Source organism: Schistocerca serialis, chromosome 7 (assembly GCF_023864345.2).
Source record: "Schistocerca serialis cubense isolate TAMUIC-IGC-003099 chromosome 7, iqSchSeri2.2, whole genome shotgun sequence".
NCBI classification, from domain to species: Eukaryota; Metazoa; Arthropoda; class Insecta; order Orthoptera; family Acrididae; genus Schistocerca; species Schistocerca serialis.
The window spans coordinates 33,403,475-33,424,904 of record NC_064644.1 but is presented as its reverse complement, the minus strand read 5'-3'; the positions used below and the strand labels follow the sequence as shown (position 1 = coordinate 33,424,904).

The 21,430-nt window shown below is 46.4% G+C and overlaps 1 protein-coding gene across 1 annotated transcript in view; it reads right to left on the bottom strand.

Annotated features, from left to right (window-relative positions):
- The window catches only part of LOC126412369 (hemocyte protein-glutamine gamma-glutamyltransferase-like), a 389,080-nt gene that overhangs the window by 146,372 nt on the left and 221,278 nt on the right, over window positions 1-21,430 (bottom strand). Inside the window, exon 8 of the mRNA XM_050081937.1 lies at window positions 2,474-2,660. Within this exon, the coding sequence (XP_049937894.1) occupies window positions 2,474-2,660 (187 nt within the window). The remainder of the gene's footprint in view (window positions 1-2,473; window positions 2,661-21,430) is intronic.

Sequence of the window (21,430 nt, the reverse complement as noted above, 5' to 3'; positions counted from 1 at the left end):
GATGCAGGAGAAACCGTGGACTTGATAAGAATGATGGAAGTGATGCATACTGGTACTTTCCACAGTGAAATGTTAAAGCAGACATGCAGGTGATAAGTATAGGGACGTTGAGTACTGGTGCTTGTCTGAATACATGCTGACGCAGCCCAGCTTGTGACACGTACAGTTAGCTTGCTCACTTGTACTTGTCTCAGTGGACAGTACTTCAGGACTGCTCATGGTAAATGCAGGGTTATTCATCTGCCCCTACCCATGGGTTTTTTGTAACGCGCAATACCCTGAGAAACCACACGCTAGATTTCCATATTCTCTCGCTCGATAAGCGCAAACTATTAGTCCTATAGAAAAGATGACGCTCCTATTTGCAGAGAATTTTGTAGCCAGGTAAGTTTTTGATAGAGGCAACAGTTTTTGAGTTATTCAAGAAAAACGAGTGTGTAGGTAACTTTTGTACGTTTTCATTGAATAATTCGAAAACTAAGACCTCTAGCGGAAACGTATTCGAGCTCAAAATTCAATTAAATTAAATTTCCTGTAAAAAGATGCTGTTTCTTTTTTCTGTAGGAGTAACAGTTTGTGCATAGCGAGGGAGAGGATATGAAAATCTTGTTCGTGGTACGTGAAGGCGTTGCAGATTGCATAAAACCCAGCGGTAGGGACAGCCGAATCACCGTGTACAATGATGTAGCTTAATGGCACTTCTTACGGTGGATGCTGGCATAGCTGTGTGCATGAAAAGTTCAATGGTAGTGTTTATCAATATCGGTCATAGTGCGACTGGTTCAGCTATGTATATGATGAATGTGATGAGGTAACTTACTATTTCTTGTCAGAGATGATACTGATGTAGGCCAGCTTGTGATTAATAGAAAGAGGCTGCTTAGTGGTATCGACGCTGGTGGAGCTTACAGTGTAACAAGTAAAGTTGAAAGGTATGTGCTGAGATTCGATCAGGATAGAGGCAGTGAAAAATGTCGACAGTTCCCAACCGCAAGGTTGGACGGGTAGTACATCTTCGAGTAGTAAGAACTTTGACAGCTAACAGAGCTAGGTGCATGCGGTAAAAGTTTGAGTAGTGGTGAGGAGATGCGCAGAGACAGCAGACGTGTTTCGAGTCGGAGCTAGATGCCTGCAGGAGGCAGCCGGGTCGTGACAGCATCAAAGTAAGAATTGGCGCTACGCACATAATAAGCTATATATTGAGCGAAACTCGGCACATACCTGGGGAAACTAGAAAGAATAATTAATAAAATAGGTTTTCTTTGGTTAAATAATGTCTAAAAGCTATATAGAAATCCCATTGTTGACGCAATAAGCGTTTTGTGAAACATTCTCGTAAATCCATGCTATAGAAGTTTTTTTTAGTTTTTCACATGTGCCTTAAAAGTTTGGACAATAAATATTTTTTAGATAAAATTAGAGTTTCATCTCACACCTTATGTCGTTCTCCGTATCCTGTGCTTGCATTGAACCAAAAGGTACATTAAAGTAAAGTTCCCATGAGTAAAGCTAATAATTTCATTTATCAGAGTAAAATAATCTATATGCCATTGCACAGTTGGCAAATTATTCAGATCAGGACAGAATTTTTATTAAGTAACAAACAGGGCAAAAATGAGTAAAGTTATCTAGAATGACGGTTCTATGCCATTGCACTACGGATGAGTTGAATATATGTTTTATTATCGGCTAAACGGGAAGGAGTGCACGAGTTAAGTCCACAGGCGCAGTCAGATGCAGGTTGGTGACTTTCATTTATTTTTACCACTAAACTTTCATGCAGTCAGATGTGTATTTTGAGTATTAATTTTCCAACAATATTTTCATGCAGTCAGATAAAGTTCAGTTCAGTTAAATACGCACTCAGATGCAAGTTTTATTAAAGACTAAAGCAGTCACATGCAGTTCAGTCTAGTTTAAATAGAGAAGTTTTATTAACAACACTTTCAAAGTTCAGTAGCTAACTAGTACTAGCGACATTGTATGCTAGCATAGTTGTGCACCGTACGAGTATAATGAAGTAACTTACTGGTACTTGTTACAATAGATCCTTGGGTATCCTAGCTTATCTGCCTGTGCATCTCATAGGAATCATAAGGCTGTTTAAAAGTATTTGCCACAATGAATGTTGGAGTAGATGTGCACTTGATAAGTATGAGGAGGTCGCTTGCTGGTACTTTGCACAGTGGACACCAGAACAGATGTGCAGGTGATAATGAGATGGTTTACTGTACCTTGTTAGAATAGATGTGGCGCAGCCCAGCTTGTGACACGTATAATGAACTTGCTCACTCGAACTTGTTGCATTGGGTGTCTGTGCAGCAGTGTACACGAGGTAGATTTATTGGTACTTGTGACAGTGGGTGCACGTGTAGATGTGTACGTAATGGATGTAATCAGGTGGCTTACTGGTGCCTGTGGCAGTGGACGGTGGTGTAGCTGCGTGCGAGGTAAGTACAGAGGGGCCACTCACTGGTACTTGTCGCAGTGGATGCTCTTGTAGCCGAGCTCGCAGTCGGGGTCCTCCTTCCAGCGGAACACGTCCGCGTTGACGGAGGCCAGCATGAAGCCGACGTCGTAGTTGAAGCCCACAGCGCCGCAGCGGATGGCCTCCAGCGAGGCGGGACCGCACTGGTAGGAGCCGCTCGAGTCGTCCGCGTCTGCAGGCACAGCCGTGATGCATTGATAAAAAACCCAGGCCGACAACAGCCACACCCGTAAATCAGCTGATACTGATGATGAGTGTGTTGTTGCCTCAGTAACGTTACGCAAAACAATCCCAAGCAGACTATGGCTACTGGAAGCTACTTCCATCATTTGTACGTTTCAGTCTGGTGCGTGAACCGATGTCGGATGGTAGCAATACAGGGTGTTACAAAAAGGTACGGCCAAACTTTCAGGAAATATTCCTCACATACAAATAAAGAAAATATGTTATGTGGACATGTGTCCGGAAATGCTTGATTTCCATCTTAGAGCTCGTTTTAGTTTCGTCAGTATGTACTGTACTTCCTCGATTCACCGCTAGTTGGCCCAATTGACTTCGGTTGCTTGTGTTGACATGCGACTCATTGCTCTACAGTATTAGCATCAAGCACATCAGTACGTAGCATCAACAGGTTAGCGTGGTTTTGCAGTCAATGCAATGTTTACAAATGCGGAGTTGGCAGATGCCCATTTGATGTATGGATTACCGCGGGGCAATAGCCGTGGCGCGGTACGTTTGTATCGAGACAGATTTCCAGAACGAAGGTGCCCCGACAGGATGACTTTCGAAGCAATTGATCGGCGTCTTAGGGAGCACGAAACATTCCAGCCTATGACTCGCGACTGGGGAAGACCTAGAACGACGAGGACATCTGCAATGGACGAGGCAATTCTTCGTGCAGTTGACGATAACCCTAATGTCAGCGACAGAGAAGTTGTTGCTGTACAAGGTAACGTTGACCACGTCACTGTATGGAGAGTGCTACGGGAGAACCAGTTGTTTCCGTACCATGTACAGCGTGTGCAGGCACTATCAGCAGCTGATTGGCCTCCACGGGTATACTTCTGTGAATGATTCATCCGACAATGTGTCAATCCTCATTTCAGTGCAAATGTTCTCTTTACGGATGAAGCTTCATTCCAACGTGATCAAATTGTAATTTTTCACAATCAACATGTCTGGGCTGACGAGAATCCGCACGCAATTGTGCAATCACGTCATCAACACAGATTTTCTGTGAACGTTTGGGCAGGCATTGTTGGTGATGTCTTGATTGGGCCCCATGTTCTTCCACCTACGCTCAATGGAGCACGTTATCATGATTTCATACGAGATACTCTACCTGTGCTGGTAGAACATGTGCCTTTACAAGTACGACACAACATGTGGTTCATGCACGATGGAGCTCCTGCACATTTCAGTCGAAGTGTTCGTACGCTCCTCAACAACAGATGCGGTGACCGATGGAGTGGTAGGGGCGAACCAATTCCATGGCCTCGACGCTCTCCTGACCTCAACCCTCTTGACTTTCAGTTATGGGGGCATTTGAAAGCTCTTGTCTAGGCAACCCCGGTACCAAATGTAGAGACTCTTCGTGGTCGTATTGTGGACGGCTGTGATGAAATACGCCATTCTCCAGGGCTGCATCAGAGCATCAGGGATTCCATGCGACGGTGGATGGATGCATGTATCCTCGCTAACGGAGGATATTTTAAACATTTTCAGTGACAAAGTGTTTGAAGTCACGCTGGTACGTTCTGTTGCTGTGTGTTTCCATTCCATGATTAATGTGATTTGAAGAGAAGTAATAAAATGAGCTCTGACATGGAAAGTAAGCGTTTCCGGACACATGTCCACGTAACATATTTTCTTTCTTTGTGTGTGAGGAATGTTTCCTGAAAGTTTGGCCGTACCTTTTTGTAACACCCTGTATATTTGTAAAAGACAGCAACGACAAACACCTGGCGTCTAGGGATCATTCAGTGAATGGAGTGTGCGTGGTGGACATCAAGCAGAGCCCTCACAGAGACAACCAGTCGCTGAATTTCGGGACGCTCTGTCTGACGTGCTGAAAAAATTTGGGAGGTATCGTGGCCGATTATTCAGTGACACATTGTGCTAAATCTGTAGAGCAAGACCTAAATCGTCTTGTCAATTTTTTATATTAAGGAAACTGAACCCTCTTCAAAACCAAAAATCAATAAGGACCCCTTCTACGGATCAAGCAAATAACAACTAATTCCTATAATCAGAGTTCCCTTCGACTCTATACCCGGACAGATGTTCCATGTCGAAGTCGGCTGTTAGCAGCGGAGGAGAGGATGGTCGACTGGACCGGCCGAACATTTCCACACTCGGCGAGCCGAGAACTGCCTGCTGAACGGCCGGGCGCCGGGTTATCTAGGCACGGGCGGAGGGGTATTTACGGGACTATTCGCACATACGTGATCGCCAGAAATAGTTCGCTGATCGTCGCGCCCCCTTCCTGTACTACTGGTTGATGCTCTCTGCTGGACGTTGGCCACAGCTACGTGTTTGTTGTCAACTGTAGTACTTGCAACCTGCATCGCTAGTCTGTCTGCAGTGTTGCCTCTGCAGTAGGCGTCTGTGGTGGCTGCAGCACGCTTAATGCAGACTGATTCGAGCTTGCATCAGTACGTGCTCTTTGCGTTCCGTAGTGCCACATATGTGCTTAACAATCGTTATTATCAGGTGGAAACAGACGGAATGGGGCCATGGGGGAGAGGGGGGGGGAGACGGACAGATAAGATGTGCTCACAAGTACCTCAATTTTCATAGCTTCTTCCTTTCTGTTTTATGTACTATTGCGGCGTAGCGCCGTATAACGATCCTGCCTTGGAGGCGGTTAAGTGGGAGATGTGTCTCAGAGCTGGATAGTGAGAGATGGTGACGCGAAACTGGACGTGCACGTAGTTTATGTATCAGCCGATAGAGGACAATACTGGATAGGTTGGTTGGTTGGTTGTTTCGGGGAAGGAGACCAGACAGCGAGGTCATCGGTCTCATCGGATTAGGGAAGGACGGGGAAGGAAGTCGGCCGTGCCCTTTGATTGGAACCATCCCGGCATTTGCCTGGAGCGATTTAGGGAAATCACGGAAAACCTAAATCAGGATGGCCGGACGCGTGATTGAACCGTCGTCCTCCCGGATATGAGTCCAGTGTCTAACCACTGCGCCACCTCGCTCGGTACAATACTGGATAGGGGGACTGTGATTTTAGTTTCGGCTGTGCCCACTAGAGTGCACTACAGTAATAGAATGTTTTTCATAAACTGTTCTAGTATTTTCATAAAGTGTTATTATGTCTTTTTGTGTATGTAAAATGTTATAATTGTGTTTTAGCAGTATGAATGATGCGTGAGTGTGGTTTAAGGTTAATATGAAGATAATTGTTTAACGAGTTATGTAGTAGGATTTAGTGTGGGAACATTTCGAAGAAGTATGAGAGGAGGAGGAGATTAGTGTTTAACGTCCCGTCGACAACGAGGTCATTAGAGACGGAGCGCAAGCTCGGGTTAGGGAAGGACGGGGGAAGGAAATCGGCCGTGCCCTTTGAAAGGAACCATCCCGGCATTTGCCTGAAAGGATTTAGGAAAACCACGGAAAACCTAAATCAGGATGGCCGGAGACGGGATTGAACCGTCGTCCTCCCGAATGCGAGTCCAGTGTGCTAACCACTGCGCCACCTCGCTCGGTGAAGAAGTATGGATATGGGCAAAGGGGATTTTTGTAGACTAGATTTGTAAAGTAAGTTTATGATAAAGAGAAAGTTAATTTAGATATAAATAACAATAGTAAATAACTTTATGCATAAACAAACCTTCAGCATATTAGATAATTACGTCGGTAAAAAGTGCAGTCGTTAGGTTTACTATTTTGCCATTGGTTATTGATGAAAAGCGCGGATTGACGCGGGAGAATGTTGTTTTGCTATTGGCTGTTGAGTAAACTGACCAATGGTAAAGCAATATTCTTCACGCGTTTTTCTCTGCTGGTAGAGAAGACTGCTATTGGCTGTTGAGTAAACTGACCAATGGTAAAGCAATATTCTTCGTGCGTTTTTCTCTGCTGGTAGAGAAGACTTAGAGTGCTCAAGAAAAGAGTCGAAACCTAGCCATGAAACAGATCGGACGTGTGTAGTAGTAGTTCCGATGGAAACGATAACTTGCCAGATCTAACATTGTTTCATACATCAAAAGTGTGGTAAAGTGACGGCATAATTATTCCGATGTGTATGTAGAAATATCGGAATGTTTAAGTGAATTTTGTGACGAGATAAGACATATATTCCGCGTGGCGCATTGAGCAGGTCGGTGGCTAAAAAACTGTGACTGCATTTGGTACCGACCGACTTAATATTTTGCGAGCATTATCGATCTAAAGCAATAAGTATTTTTGTAGCTATTACGTTTTCGGGAAATGCAACACCATAAACTTGCTAACGTGAGTGAAAGGGATTGTGAGTAACTGTGTTAAGACTAGCACAGGTTTGGCAGTGATACTTGTTCACCTAAGTTTCAGAATATATTAATTGAGGACAAAATTTCCAACCTTTCATTTCATATGAAACCTTTCTTCCGAAACGTAGATTAGTGACTTTAATTGCAGCCTGGTTCACGTCGAAGTACAGTAGGTTTCACTCGGCTTCCCTACTGATGATCTGCTGAGACAATGTTCACAGGTAGGGGCAGGTCCGTCGTGAAGGGACGGAAAGAACCGTGCCGCCGCACTATGACGATCTATTATCCATGGCTATATAGAGAAGCCATCGAAATACACTCCTGGAAATTGAAATAAGAACACCGTGAATTCATTGTCCCAGGAAGGGGAAACTTTATTGACACATTCCTGGGGTCAGATACATCACATGATCACACTGACAGAACCACAGGCACATAGACACAGGCAACAGAGCATGCACAATGTCGGCACTAGTACAGTGTATATCCACCTTTCGCAGCAATGCAGGCTGCTATTCTCCCATGGAGACGATCGTAGAGATGCTGGATGTAGTCCTGTGGAACGGCTTGCCATGCCATTTCCACCTGGCGCCTCAGTTGGACCAGCGTTCGTGCTGGACGTGCAGACCGCGTGAGACGACGCTTCATCCAGTCCCAAACATGCTCAATGGGGGACAGATCCGGAGATCTTGCTGGCCAGGGTAGTTGACTTACACCTTCTAGAGCACGTTGGGTGGCACGGGATACATGCGGACGTGCATTGTCCTGTTGGAACAGCAAGTTCCCTTGCCGGTCTAGGAATGGTAGAACGATGGGTTCGATGACGGTTTGGATGTACCGTGCACTATTCAGTGTCCCCTCGACGATCACCAGTGGTGTACGGCCAGTGTAGGAGATCGCTCCCCACACCATGATGCCGGGTGTTGGCCCTGTGTGCCTCGGTCGTATGCAGTCCTGATTGTGGCGCTCACTTGCACGGCGCCAAACGCGCATACGACCATCATTGGCACCAAGGCAGAAGCGACTCTCATCGCTGAAGACGACACGTCTCCATTCGTCCCTCCATTCACGCCTGTCGCGACACCACTGGAGGCGGGCTGCACGATGTTGGGGCGTGAGCGGAAGACGGCCTAACGGTGTGCGGGACCGTAGCCCAGCTTCATGGAGACGGTTGCGAATGGTCCTCGCCGATACCCCAGGAGCAACAGTGTCCCTAATTTGCTGGGAAGTGGCGGTGCGGTCCCCTGCGGCACTGCGTAGGATCCTACGGTCTTGGCGTGCATCCGTGCGTCGCTGCGGTCCGGTCCCAGGTCGACGGGCACGTGCACCTTCCGCCGACCACTGGCGACAACATCGATGTACTGTGGAGACCTCACGCCCCACGTGTTGAGCAATTCGGCGGTACGTCCACCCGGCCTCCCGCATGCCCACTATACGCCCTCGCTCAAAGTCCGTCAACTGCACATACGGTTCACGTCCACGCTGTCGCGGCATGCTACCAGTGTTAAAGACTGCGATGGAGCTCCGTATGCCACGGCAAACTGGCTGACACTGACGGCGGCGGTGCACAAATGCTGCGCAGCTAGCGCCATTCGACGGCCTACACCGCGGTTCCTGGTGTGTCCGCTGTGCCGTGCGTGTGATCATTGCTTGTACAGCCCTCTCGCAGTGTCCGGAGCAAGTATGGTGGGTCTGACACACCGGTGTCAATGTGTTCTTTTTTCCATTTCCAGGAGTGTATATAAACATTGAGATAATTTTAACAGAAAAGAAGAAGCTGTGAAATTCAGCGATATATGGAGAGTGGCGCTGTAGAATCGATGAGAAGCTTTTACCTTTGACGTACTATGATGGATAGTTCTATCTTAACCTTGACAAGATTTATCTCTGCTATCACGTGAAATCCAGACGACGTCCACTTTCCACGGTATTGAGGCCGTTCTTCGACGTCCGACTCGTCAGTCGGCAAGACTCAGCACAACCAGGAGGACCTCCGAAGATGTCCAACGTAGCTTTGGACGAAACGTGAGGTATAGAAGAGTTCCATGGACCACGGTCATACAACCTGGAAGAATTCTCGGCAGCTGAAACATCCGGTCGTGAAAGCCTTCATTGAGTGACGAAGATATTTACTGTTGAAATTATTCTGCGATGAGTCAAGCAAATTATTGCTTTCCCCTACACACGTCCGACAAAATGATCACAATGAAGAAATCCGGCAACTGTAGCTAATACAGAGCTTTATCTAGAGTCATCCTTTCTTTGCGCCATTCGTGAATGGAAACGTGAATGCGGGAAAGATAGTGATCTGAAAGTACACTCCGCCACACACCGCCAGAAATCTTGTAGGGTATAGATGTAGATGTAGGTGTAAAAGTGTTGTTGGCAAGATACCTAGATATTGTATGTATATGTCGTCATTTTCAGTTTGGTGTGTTTTTAATGTTGGAATTCAAGTATTTCGCATTGTCTAGTACAACATTTTTATAGTTTTCATAGGTATTAATGTAACAATGATTCTGGCATTAGAATATCTTCTGATGGGAGCAATCATACTACAGAGCTCGTTGGACGTTATATATTAACTGTCGGCTTTTCGAAGTAGTGTATAAGAGGGATGAGCTTATGTACTCAGCGTGAATGACTGGATTACTCATTCTACACGTTATAGAAGATGTTCGGATGGTCTTTTAGGGAACAGAGTGCAGCCGGCTGCAGACTGTGGGGTGCACTGGAACGAAAGGCGTGTCTCATCTGGCAGGACGAGAAATGCGAGAGTTCTCTGCAGAATACAGAAGGAGAGAAATACAGGGTGTAACAGGTATAACTGCAGATACTATTATATGTGGTACTCTAATACATACACACAACAATGTGTTGGTTGTTCTTCTCTACATCGAACAGTCTCCCCTCGAACATCTCACACACTTTACGATCTGATGTTTTCTGCACGGCCATAACGGCACCAATAAATGGACTACGCCATCAATATAGACTAACTGCTTTGCATCCATGTGTTACAATTCAGCATCTGACATGCTGCCCAGGGGATAATAAGCGATTATGTACCACCCTAAAAATATACTGCTCCTAATAGTTATAATTGTAGACTCTTCTCAGTCACCAATAGAAATGTCTGCACTTATCCCTGTTGCACGCCATTTATAGAAAACAATAAGTGAATGCACCACTGATTTGGCGTGCTCTCTTAGTTGCTGTATGCAGGGCGGATTTCTTCTGTTATGGATGATTCTTATAGGTGGCGCCATGCACCTGTCAGTACTGGCAGCCTAAAAAAAATCATGTGGCCAAGTGAGTCATCAGGTTTTTTATACACTTCGATGCTGAGGAAGTGGAGGAGCGAGGAAAAGAGAAGGCAAAAAGGATGTTGACAGTTTAATGGACAGATAACACATGATTAGGTTTCTGGTGGAAGCGGTGAAGAAACTTGCATGCTGAAAGCATTGAATAGAAGGAGGTAGAATATGATATGACAAATGCTAAGTTATCAGGTGGTAACTTCGTTTCTACCAGACGGTGTCGTAAACGGGAAAAAACTGCAGGAAGAGGCAGAAAGTGGATTATACCTAATAAATTATTGAGGGTGTTGGGTGTAAACGCTACTCTGAAATGAAGAGCTTTAAGTGAGGAAACACACGAATTTCCGAATGGTACTGTGTCATCCCATTGCTTAAAACTCCATGTAAAGTTACAGCAGTTATTTTCTTTTTCTTTCTTGCTGTGGGGCACTTACCGTTACAGAATGCCCCTCCGTTTCCGGCAGCGCACAATTAATTTCTAAACTGTAAGTCAGCGAGAGTCACTATTGCTGGCAAGTATGTGAAAACTGGCCTGACCCCGCGCTAGAAACCTCCGACGCCCTCTGGAATGTTGTTCTGGCTGCCTGGAAATAAATGGCAAAACTAGATCTCTATTCCGCAGATCTATCAACTCCTGTTCCTCGTAGGATAGTGGAAGGTTTTTGTACGGGATATCACGTGGTACACAAACCACAAACTGTGCCTTTTGAGGGACGGAAACATTTTATTAAAAACCGCGAACTGTTTGCTGTGCTAAGTTAGTGTTTTTGCAGATAAAATAAATCATTTGAGTAAAATAATAAATACAAAAAGTCGAATGTGATCAGAATCCCGAAATCAACGCGGTTGCCTGCGCTACCGAACGATGAAGTCGGAATAGCAAATGCGGCGATATTCAGGCATTTCTTATTGTTATTCCGCCCTTGACTTCACGTCTCGCCGGCCGCGGTGGTCTCGGGCGCTTCTAGGCGCTCAGTCGGGTGCCGCGCAACTGCTACGGTCGCAGGTTCGAATCCTGCCTCGGGCATGGATGTGTGTGATGTCCTTAGGTTAGTTAGGTTTAAGTAGTTCTAAGTTCTAGGGGACTCATGACCACAGATGTTAAGTCCCATAGTGCTCAGAGCCATTTGAACCATTTTTTTCACGTCTCGACTTGAAGTGCCTTTCCCATGTCTCAAATCTTGTGTATGACACTGAATTGATTTTGGGTATGTGCTTCGTACTGAGTGTCAGTAAGGCATAACACCCACAACTGCATTCATAATTACAAGAGTTCTTTACGTTATGAGCAGTGCTGTGAAGACAGTTTATTGTGATTGGATCCTGTTTAACACGGCGTGCAATTCAGATTTCAGCCACCGCAACTTTCTGAGCTGTCAGATATACACATATTGAACATGAAAATAAATTGCTTGATACAAATTGTAATGGTACTTGAATCACGTAACCATTACGGCACCTCACCTGAACCTCTCGATACCAGTAATATTCTTACTGTGTTTCTGTAAAATAGTTGACGTATTTCTGAGACAACATTCAGATTTGATTTCATTAATGTAGAGGTACTTTGATACATCGATGTGTTTATATTGCAATGATATTATTCGTATATGTATTCTTTCTTTTATCACTATGATCTTTGACGTACTTGTAACTCTGATTTTTGGGCGCGTAGGCGATTGTTAGAGTTAGTTGCTAGAGAGTCGGACCTTGAGAAAGTCAAGTCTTGGACGTCATGTTGGAAAGACGCGTATTGTAGTCAGCTTATAAAATGTGAACTTTAACAGTGAGGAAGATGTTTTCAAGTATGTTTTGTATTGTGAAGTGATGTTTTGTGTGTTACGTGATTTTGCAGCAAAAGCAATTGAAAGGAAGCGTAACTTAAATTCGGTGTGCTGATTACTTTTTTACATCACCGTTGTCCTGCAAAAGTGTAATCTTCAAGAATGGTTTGTGAAGCGGATCTACAAAACTTTTGAATATAGCAGAATAAAACCTAGGCCACTTTGCATCCGAGCTTGGAATCATGACCATCCAGATTTTCGACGATTGAGCCATGATTCTAGAACGAGACCAGCGTGGGAAACAGGAAAAGATGAGTGTCCAGTTTATTCATTATTACATGAAATGACTTTATTAACTGTGCTCTAATGACACCTGCCACATAATAACTTTGTTTTTGGCCGAAAATGCAGTATTTAGCAGCGTGAGCAACACCACAATCATTATTAAATTTTGACCTTTTTTGTGGTAGGGTTGTTGGAAGATGTACGGAGAAATCGACATAATTACTGGAGTAATACGAAGGAGAATATCGGCAGCAACAGCGAGCTCGTAGTGCAGGGGAAGAAGATGTTTAATTTCGGATAATCTCTGGGAAACGGCCTCACAAAAAAAGGGACAAGCGCATTCTTCTCCGCGTTTCCTCCCCCGTTCCGTTCCTTCTGCAGCCCAGACAAATTTACTTTCATAAAACTTGTCCGCTGGCGGCTGCGTAATGCGACGTGTCTCCTGCGTATTGTCGGCCCCGTCCGCGCCCACCCTCCTTGTCCCCAGTAGCTTACACTGCGCCCCTGCGCCCCCTCCCACAAGCGCTCCTTCTTGCGATGAAGCTCTCACACCTCGGTGCCGGCGCCGCGAAGCTGGTGCCAGCCCTGAATTGTGCGTGTAACTTTCAGCGGAAATACAGCCGTCTTTGTATTTCCTTTCCCACTCACACCACCTCCCACCCCTGGCTCCTCTTTCACCCTCACCACCGCGGGCCCGTGACTCTATGGAGGTGGGGGAGGAAGAGCAGGAGGGGGGTGGGGGGGGGGGGAGGAAAAAAAAAAAGAAACTAAAACGCTTTTTTGTACCCGCGAATGAGACTGCCCAACTTTGTTTCACCATTCTTTTCCAAACTTGGCTACGCGCCTGCAAATAAAAAAGGCGTGGTAGTGCGGGTAAAGCAAGGGGGAAAATAAAACGGCGGGGGGAGCTACCGGGAGGGAAACAAGCAAGCAGCTGGGAAGGAAAAGTGAGGTAGGGGTGGGGAGGGGGGAGATCTAGCGAAACGTTTACACGTACAAAAGGTGGCGTCGCGGCGCAGATTTCTGCCGCTAACCCTAGGCGCTGTGCCCGCCGCCTGACGCGCTCGATATAGCCGGCACAATATCTTCCGCGGCCGCCACAGCGCCGCACCCGTCGCCCCTGGCGATCCACACCTCGCCGCCGCCCCCGCGCGCGCGACATGTCTCTGCGACCGGTAATAATACGGCACCGCGTGGTCGCTTGCGACGCCGGGCGTTTGCACGGCGAGAAACCAGTGCACGCCACACGACGTTAGTTTACACACCAGCACTGCTGGCTTTAAAACCGGAACGCCAGGAAGGAGGGAAAACCAAAAAATTTTACTTCTTACGCGCGTACAGCGTCGTGTGAAGTGACGTGTACGTAATTGAGGTGCAGGCATCTACAGAAAGGTAACACACAACGGGTTTACCTCTCTCTTCATCTTGAGGATTCTTTGCAGTTATTTGTTGAAAAATTGGACGAAGTAACAACTAAGCTACGACGCCATGTGTTGACGTCAACGTACCTTTTATTCAATGACAAATACACTCCTGGAAATTGAAATAGGAACACCGTGAATTCATTGTCCCAGGAAGGGGAAACTTTATTGACACATTCCTGGGGTCAGATACATCACATGATCACACTGACAGAACCACAGGCACATAGACACAGGCAACAGAGCATGCACAATGTCGGCACTAGTACAGTGTATATCCACCTTTCGCAGCAATGCAGGCTGCTATTCTCCCATGGAGACGATCGTAGAGATGCTGGATGTAGTCCTGTGGAACGGCTTGCCATGCCATTTCCACCTGGCGCCTCAGTTGGACCAGCGTTCGTGCTGGACGTGCAGACCGCGTGAGACGACGCTTCATCCAGTCCCAAACATGCTCAATGGGGGACAGATCCGGAGATCTTGCTGGCCAGGGTAGTTGACTGACACCTTCTAGAGCACGTTGGGTGGCACGGGATACATGCGGACGTGCATTGTCCTGTTGGAACAGCAAGGTCCCTTGCCGGTCTAGGAATGGTAGAACGATGGGTTCGATGACGGTTTGGATGTACCGTGCACTATTCAGTGTCCCCTCGACGATCACCAGTGGTGTACGGCCAGTGTAGGAGATCGCTCCTCACACCATGATGCCGGGTGTTGGCCCTGTGTGCCTCGGTCGTATGCAGTCCTGATTGTGGCGCTCACCTGCACGGCGCCAAACACGCATACGACCATACGGCACCAAGGCAGAAGCGACTCTCATCGCTGAAGACGACACGTCTCCATTCGTCCCTCCATTCACGCCTGTCGCGACACCACTGAAGGCAGGCTGCACGATGTTGGGGCGTGAGCGGAAGACGGCCTAACGGTGTGCGGGACCGTAGCCCAGCTTCATGGAGACGGTTGCGAATGGTCCTCGCCGATACCCCAGGAGCAACAGTGTCCCTAATTTGCTGGGAAGTGGCGGTGCGGTCCCCTACGGCACTGCGTAGGATCCTACGGTCTTGGCGTGCATCCGTGCGTCGCTGCGGTCCGGTCCCAGGTCGACGGGCACGTGCACCTTCCGCCGACCACTGGCGACAACATCGATGTACTGTGGAGACCTCACGCCCCACGTGTTGAGCAATTCGGCGGTACGTCCACCCGGCCTCCCGCATGCCCACTATACGCCCTCGCTCAAAGTCCGTCAACTGCACATCCGGTTCACGTCCACGCTGTGGCGGCATGCTACCAGTGTTAAAGACTGCGATGGAGCTCCGTATGCCACGGCAAACTGGCTGACACTGACGGCGGCGGTGCACAAATGCTGCGCAGCTAGCGCCATTCGACGGCCAACACCGCGGTTCCTGGTGTGTCCGCTGTGCCGTGCGTGTGATCATTGCTTGTACAGCCCTCTCGCAGTGTCCGGAGCAAGTATGGTGGGTCTGACACACCGGTGTCAATGTGTTCTTTTTTCCATTTCCAGGAGTGTACTAAGTAGAGAGGATATAAAATGTAGATTGGCAGTGGTGAGGAAAGAGTTTCTGAAGAAGAGAAATCTGTTATCACCGAGTATCAATTTAAGTGTCAGGAAGTTGAGTCGTGTATCGACTCGTGCTACACCTTGTGTTTGGTTTGCGTTGGTTTTCCTTTTCTTCCCCTGACATGTTTGTTTGATATGTTGTCTGTCATTATGTGGCTGCTTGGTTGTCTTTTTTCCCTCTGCTATCGATATCTGCGTTTTTGCTTCCGGGAAACTGCTATGGAGGAAGTGAGATCTTTGACCGGTTGTAACCTCGTGTGGTGGCGCGGAAGTAGGGGGTTGCGCGCAGAGAGTGTGGTGGACACGGGAGAGCAGTGTGGCTCTCCAGCGCGAAGCAGGCGTGGTCGGCTGTACCGAGTCGCCACGTGACGTATGTCGGTAGAGTGTAACGAGCTGGTCGAGTTGACGGAAGAGCTCCCCGCGTGTTGGTTGTATACAGAATCGCCCCACGAGTAGTTGCTGTTCATTTCGCCTTGGTGGGACGTTAACAAGCTTCTTTAAATCCTCCGTTTCAACACTGGAGTTTAATAGGAGACACCTAGCGTGAAGGAGCGGTCACTACCCGTCAACGTTGCAGAGAAGACGTGAACTCCGGTGACAGAGCGTGTTGTCGCGTGACCATGGCGTGTTGGGTACGCTGGCTACGCGTGCGCGGTCGGATGTGGGGATCCTTGCCATCGGAGGTCGTGTACTGCCTGTTCGAGCATAATTGCAAGTTACGTTAGTGGAAGGTTTAACCATTAAGTAATAAGCTTGCGTAACCAGTGTCTCTTCTGCCTTGTGGCCTCCGGCGATCGGGTTTCCTGTCCCTGGCACCGGTGTAATTGAAGACAGTGATCTTTCCTCCTCGTCTCGTTACTGTCCGATGGGAGGTGTAGGTTCGGCAGTTTAATTGTTTCGCTATTCTGTTGTGGGTTATGAGCAAATTCATGCTTCTTGTTGGTTGATCATGTGGTCGCTCATTCAGGACTGTGTGGTGTAAAGTTTCCTTGCACGAGGTTAGCTCTAATTCTGTCAGCAAGTTAAGCCATCTTATAACAAGTTTTCGCTGGCTAAAAGTCGGTGCAGTGACCAGCCTGAGAGTGGCAATTGTGTTTAAATTGGTCAGTATTCTGTCTAGCCTGAGCATCCCTGAGTCGGTGATTCGGGGCCGCCTTACACGGGTCCGTCATATCTGTTACGATCTAATGATATTCCAGGACACTTTTGCTTAAAAATTTTTTTAAATTCCTCCAAGTTTGTAAATTCCTTTTATTGACATTAATCGTGTGTTTGGTGAGACCTGGTTAATTTTATTTTAATGGCGGTGTTGGTAGCTTCACTACCTCACCGTACCTTATTAACAAAGTTCTGTGTTTACTTTAGTAGCCTGTTTACTAATGTTCTTTAATTTTTTAAAAATTGTTGTATTGCTATAAATTACCTTTATTGGCGTTAGCGGCGTGTTTTAAAAGCTTATTTATTGCCGTACTGCTAGCTTCTGTGTTTTTTAAATTTTTTTAGTTATTGTATTGGTGTAAATTACTTGATTGCCGTTAGCGGCGTGTTTATAGGCTGTTTATTGCGGTACTGCTAGTTTCTGTAAGATACGAATAAAACATTTGTGAAAATCTCAACTCGACAGTAAACTACTAGAAATTTGGCCCCGTTTCCCAAATTGTGTTGTGGCTTGTAGTAACCGTAACCACTGTGTGTGTCAGAAGTCTTTTCTGGAAGTATTTGTATGGAGTGTAGCCATGTATCGAAGTGAAACATGGACGATAAATAGTTTAGACTAGAAGAGAATAGAAGCTTTCGAAATGTGGTGCTACAGAAGAATGCTGAAGATTAGATGGGCACATCACATAACTAATGAGGAGGTACTGAATAGAGTTGGGAAGAAGCGGAATTTGTGGGACAACTAAACCAGAAGAAGGGATCGGCTGGTAGGATATGTTCTGAGGCATCAAGGGATCACCAATTTAGTATTTGAGGGCAGTGTGGAGGGTAAAAATCGTAGAGGGAGACCCAGAGATGAATACAATAAGCAGATTCAGAAGGATGTAGGTTGCAGTAGGTACTCGGAGAAGAATCTTGCACAGAATAGAGTAGCATGGAGAGCTGCATCAAACCAATCTCTGAACTGAAAACCACAACAACAACGATTATGAACAAAACGACTGAGTGGCTATGGGGAGTCCATTATCCCCCATAATCACCAATTTGTTTATGGGAGATTTTGAGGACATGGCACTGAAGACAGCGTTCATAAAACGAACCCGTTTCTGGGGATAGGTCGACGATACGTTTACGGTGTGGCCACATGAGAGGAATGTTCTGGATCGTTTCCTAGATAATTTTCATTGTTTGCATCCCAATATTAAGTTAACGATCGAAGTTGAAAAGACTGGAAACTTCCATATTTAGATGTCTTCGTGTACAGGAGGGATGATGGGACTTTAGGACACAATGTTTATCGTAACGCCACGCATACTGACCGATATCTTCACCCATCAAGTTGTCATCCATCGTACCAACGCAACGGGGTCCTACGTTCATTGGTAAAAATATCTTACGCCATATCTGATGTAGATAGTTTGGCACAAGTACTGGACTATCTAAAAGCTGTGTTCAAGCAGAATGGTTACACTGACAATCAGATCCGTCGTGTTCTACAGATTGGACCTTCGCGGGAACCAACAGAAGATACAAGCAAGTTGGTGGCATTCCCACCTTTTGAGGGGAGCATATAGGAACGATTTTAAAGAAATTTGATATTAAACGTCTATTCTGTCCGGCCGCTAAGACTAGAGCTCTGCTGGGCTCAGTGAAGGATGATTTGGGTTTGAGAAAGCCCTGGATCTACAAGATTCCGTGCCAGTGCGGGAATGTCTGTATCGGACAAACGATTCGTACGGCCCAGGATTGTTACGTGGAGCATCATTATTATATGCGTTTTTTTTTTTTTTTACCAGGAAAATCTGCTGTGGTGGAACATTGTCTTACTGTGCCAACCCGCACAATAATCCTGGGTTCGGTGTGGGGCGGCGGTTGGGTGAGTGACCTGTTGTGAGGTTGTAGACCACTGAAGGCTACGGCGGGACGAAGCCTCTCTTTCGTTTCTAGGTCCCCGGTTCAACACAAAATACACACAAGCTTTGAGCAAGAGTGTAATGAGCGTGATCTTAAAGGATGAGAAAGACCCATATTGGTTTAACAGCCATATTAGAAAACTGCTATGGAAACAAACAGAGCTTCATCATAGGTTTAAGAGAAGTCAACATCCAGCAGGCAACAAAAGCTGAACGAAGCAAAATGAACGAAGGCGAGCAATGAGACAAGTATTCAAAAATGGCTCTGAGCACTATGGGACTTAACTTCTGTGGTCATCAGTCCCCTAGAACTTAGAATTACTTAAACCTAACTAACCTAAGGACATCACACACATCCATGCCCGAAGCAGGATTCGAACCTGCGACCGTAGCGGTCACGCGGTTCTAGACTGAAGCGCCTTTAACCGCACGACCACACTCACCGGCTGACAAGTATTCAATGAACTTTGAAAGAAAAAATCCTTTTCAAGCAATCTGACTAAAAAAAAAAAGCCTAGGAGGTTTTGGTCTCAAGCAAAATTAGTGAGTGATTCGAAGTCATCTGTTCTCTTCGTAATTATACAGCTACCGAAACGCAAGATAACAGAGAGAAGGCTGAAATACTGATTCCGTCTTCCGAATCGCGAGCTATCGTAACACGTTCACTCCCTCAATCGTATTAAGAGCTTCGAAATACCGGAAACTGAGCTATCCGATTGGCGAATAAAAAAAAAAAAAACTTTAAATGCCTTGTAGTGGAAAGGCATCTACAGAGATTATGCGAAAGAAATTGCTCCCCATATAACAGCAGTTTATCTTAGATTGCTGGTGCAATGAAGGGTACTTGGCGACTGGCAAAAAGCGTAGGCCATTTCCGTTTTCAAGAACGGTCGTAAGACGGATGCAGATACACTGAGATGGCGTAAGTCGTCATACCTCCTAATACCCTGTCGTGCCCCATCTTTCCCGGCGTACTGGAGTAACTCGGTGTGGCATCGGATGAACAAGTCGTTGGAAGTCCCCTGCAGGAATATTCACCAAGTTGCCGTTCATAACTGCCAAAGTGTTGTCGGTGCAGGACTTTGTGCACGAACTGGCCTCCCCATTACGTCCCATAAATGTTCAGTGGGACTCATGTCGGGCGACCTGCTGGCCAAATCATTCACTCGGCTTGTCCAGAACGTTCTTCAAACAAGTCGCGAGCCTGACATGGTGCACTGTCATCCACGAAAATTCCATCGTTGTTTGAGAACGTGAAGTCCATGAAAGACTGTAAATGAGTTCCAGGCAATTGAAAATAACAAATTGCAGACAATCGTAGGTTTTGTTGGACCAAAGGATCCAGTCCGTTCCACGTAAACACCGCCCTCACCATTATGGAGCCACGACCAGCTTGCACAGTGCCTTGTTGACAAGTGGGGTTCTTGGCCTCGTGGTGTCTGCACCACACTCCATTCCTATCATCAGATCTTACCAACTGAAATTGGGACTTATCGAACCAGGCTACTGTCTAGGGTCCAAGCGATATGGTCGCAAGCCCAGAACAGGGGATCCAAGCGATGTCGTGCTGTTAGCAAAGACACTCGCGTGAGTTGTCTGCTGCCATAGTCTATTAACGCCGGATTTCGCCACACCGTCCTAAAGGATACGTTCGTCGCATGTCTCACATTCATTTCCGGGTTATTTCACCCAGTGCTGCTCGTCTGTTAGCACTGAAAACTCTACGCAAACACGTCTGCTGTCGGTCGCCAACTATGTTGTCCGTGGTGAGAGGTGATGCCTGAAATTTGGTATTCTAGCCACACTCTTGAGACTGTGGATCTCGGACTATTGAATTCCTTAGCGTTTTCAGAAATGGTTCAAATGGTTCAAATGGCTCTGAGTACTGTGGGACTTAACTTCTGAGGTCATCACTCCCTTAGAACTTAGAACTACTTAAACCTAACTAATCTAATGACATCACACACATCCATGTCCGAGGCAGGATTCGAACCTGTGACCGTAGCGGTAGCGCGGATCCAGACTGTAGCGCCTAGAACCGCTCGGCCACTCCGGCCGGCTTTCTGAAATGGAACGTTCCATGAGTGTAACTCCAAAGACCATTCCGTATTCAAAGTCTGTTAGTTACCGTCGTGGGGCTGTTATCACGCCGTAAGCCTTTCCACACGAATCACCTGACCACAAATGACAGCTACGCCAACGCACTGCCCTTCTATATCTTACATAAGTGATATTACCGCCATCTGAGTATGTTTGTATCACTATCCCACAACCTTTGGCACGTTAGAGTAATTACAGGCTTATTCATTCAAGTCAGTCTGTTCTAGAACTATGGAACGTGTTGTATACTCGAGAATTACGACGCTTTTGGAGAACGGAAATCATCTCTCTTTATATCAACAAGGATTCCGCAAAGAGAGATCTTGCGAAACTCAGCTCGCTCTGTTCCTCCATGAAATCCGTAGCGTGTTAGACAACGTCACACTGGTTGATGCCGTGTTCCTTGAGTTCACCGCCGTTTAGTGAAAAAAATACCAGCTTACTGCGTATCAGACCAGGTCAGCGGATGGATTCAAGACTTCCTTGCAGACAGAACACAACACGTCACTCTTAACACAACAGAATCAACAAAGATACAAGGAAGTGGGATAGGACCATTACTGTTTACAATGAATATAAATGATCTAGTAGAAATCGTTGGAGGCCTTTTTAAGATTGTTCGTAGACGATGCGGTTGTCTATAAGAAAGCAGCAAAGCCAGAAGGCAGTACCGATTTGGAAAATTACGTACAGAGGATTTATGAATAGTGAGAGGCCCTGGCAGAGCCTTGAACATAAATAAGTGTAAGATACTCCGTATTTATAGTGAAAGAAACCCACTACTGTAGAACTTCACTATTGATGCCAAATTTCTGGAAACAGTATCTACTGCAAAACATTTGGGAGTAACTATCCAGGGCGATCTTAAGTGGAATGACCACATAAAACAAATAGTATGAAT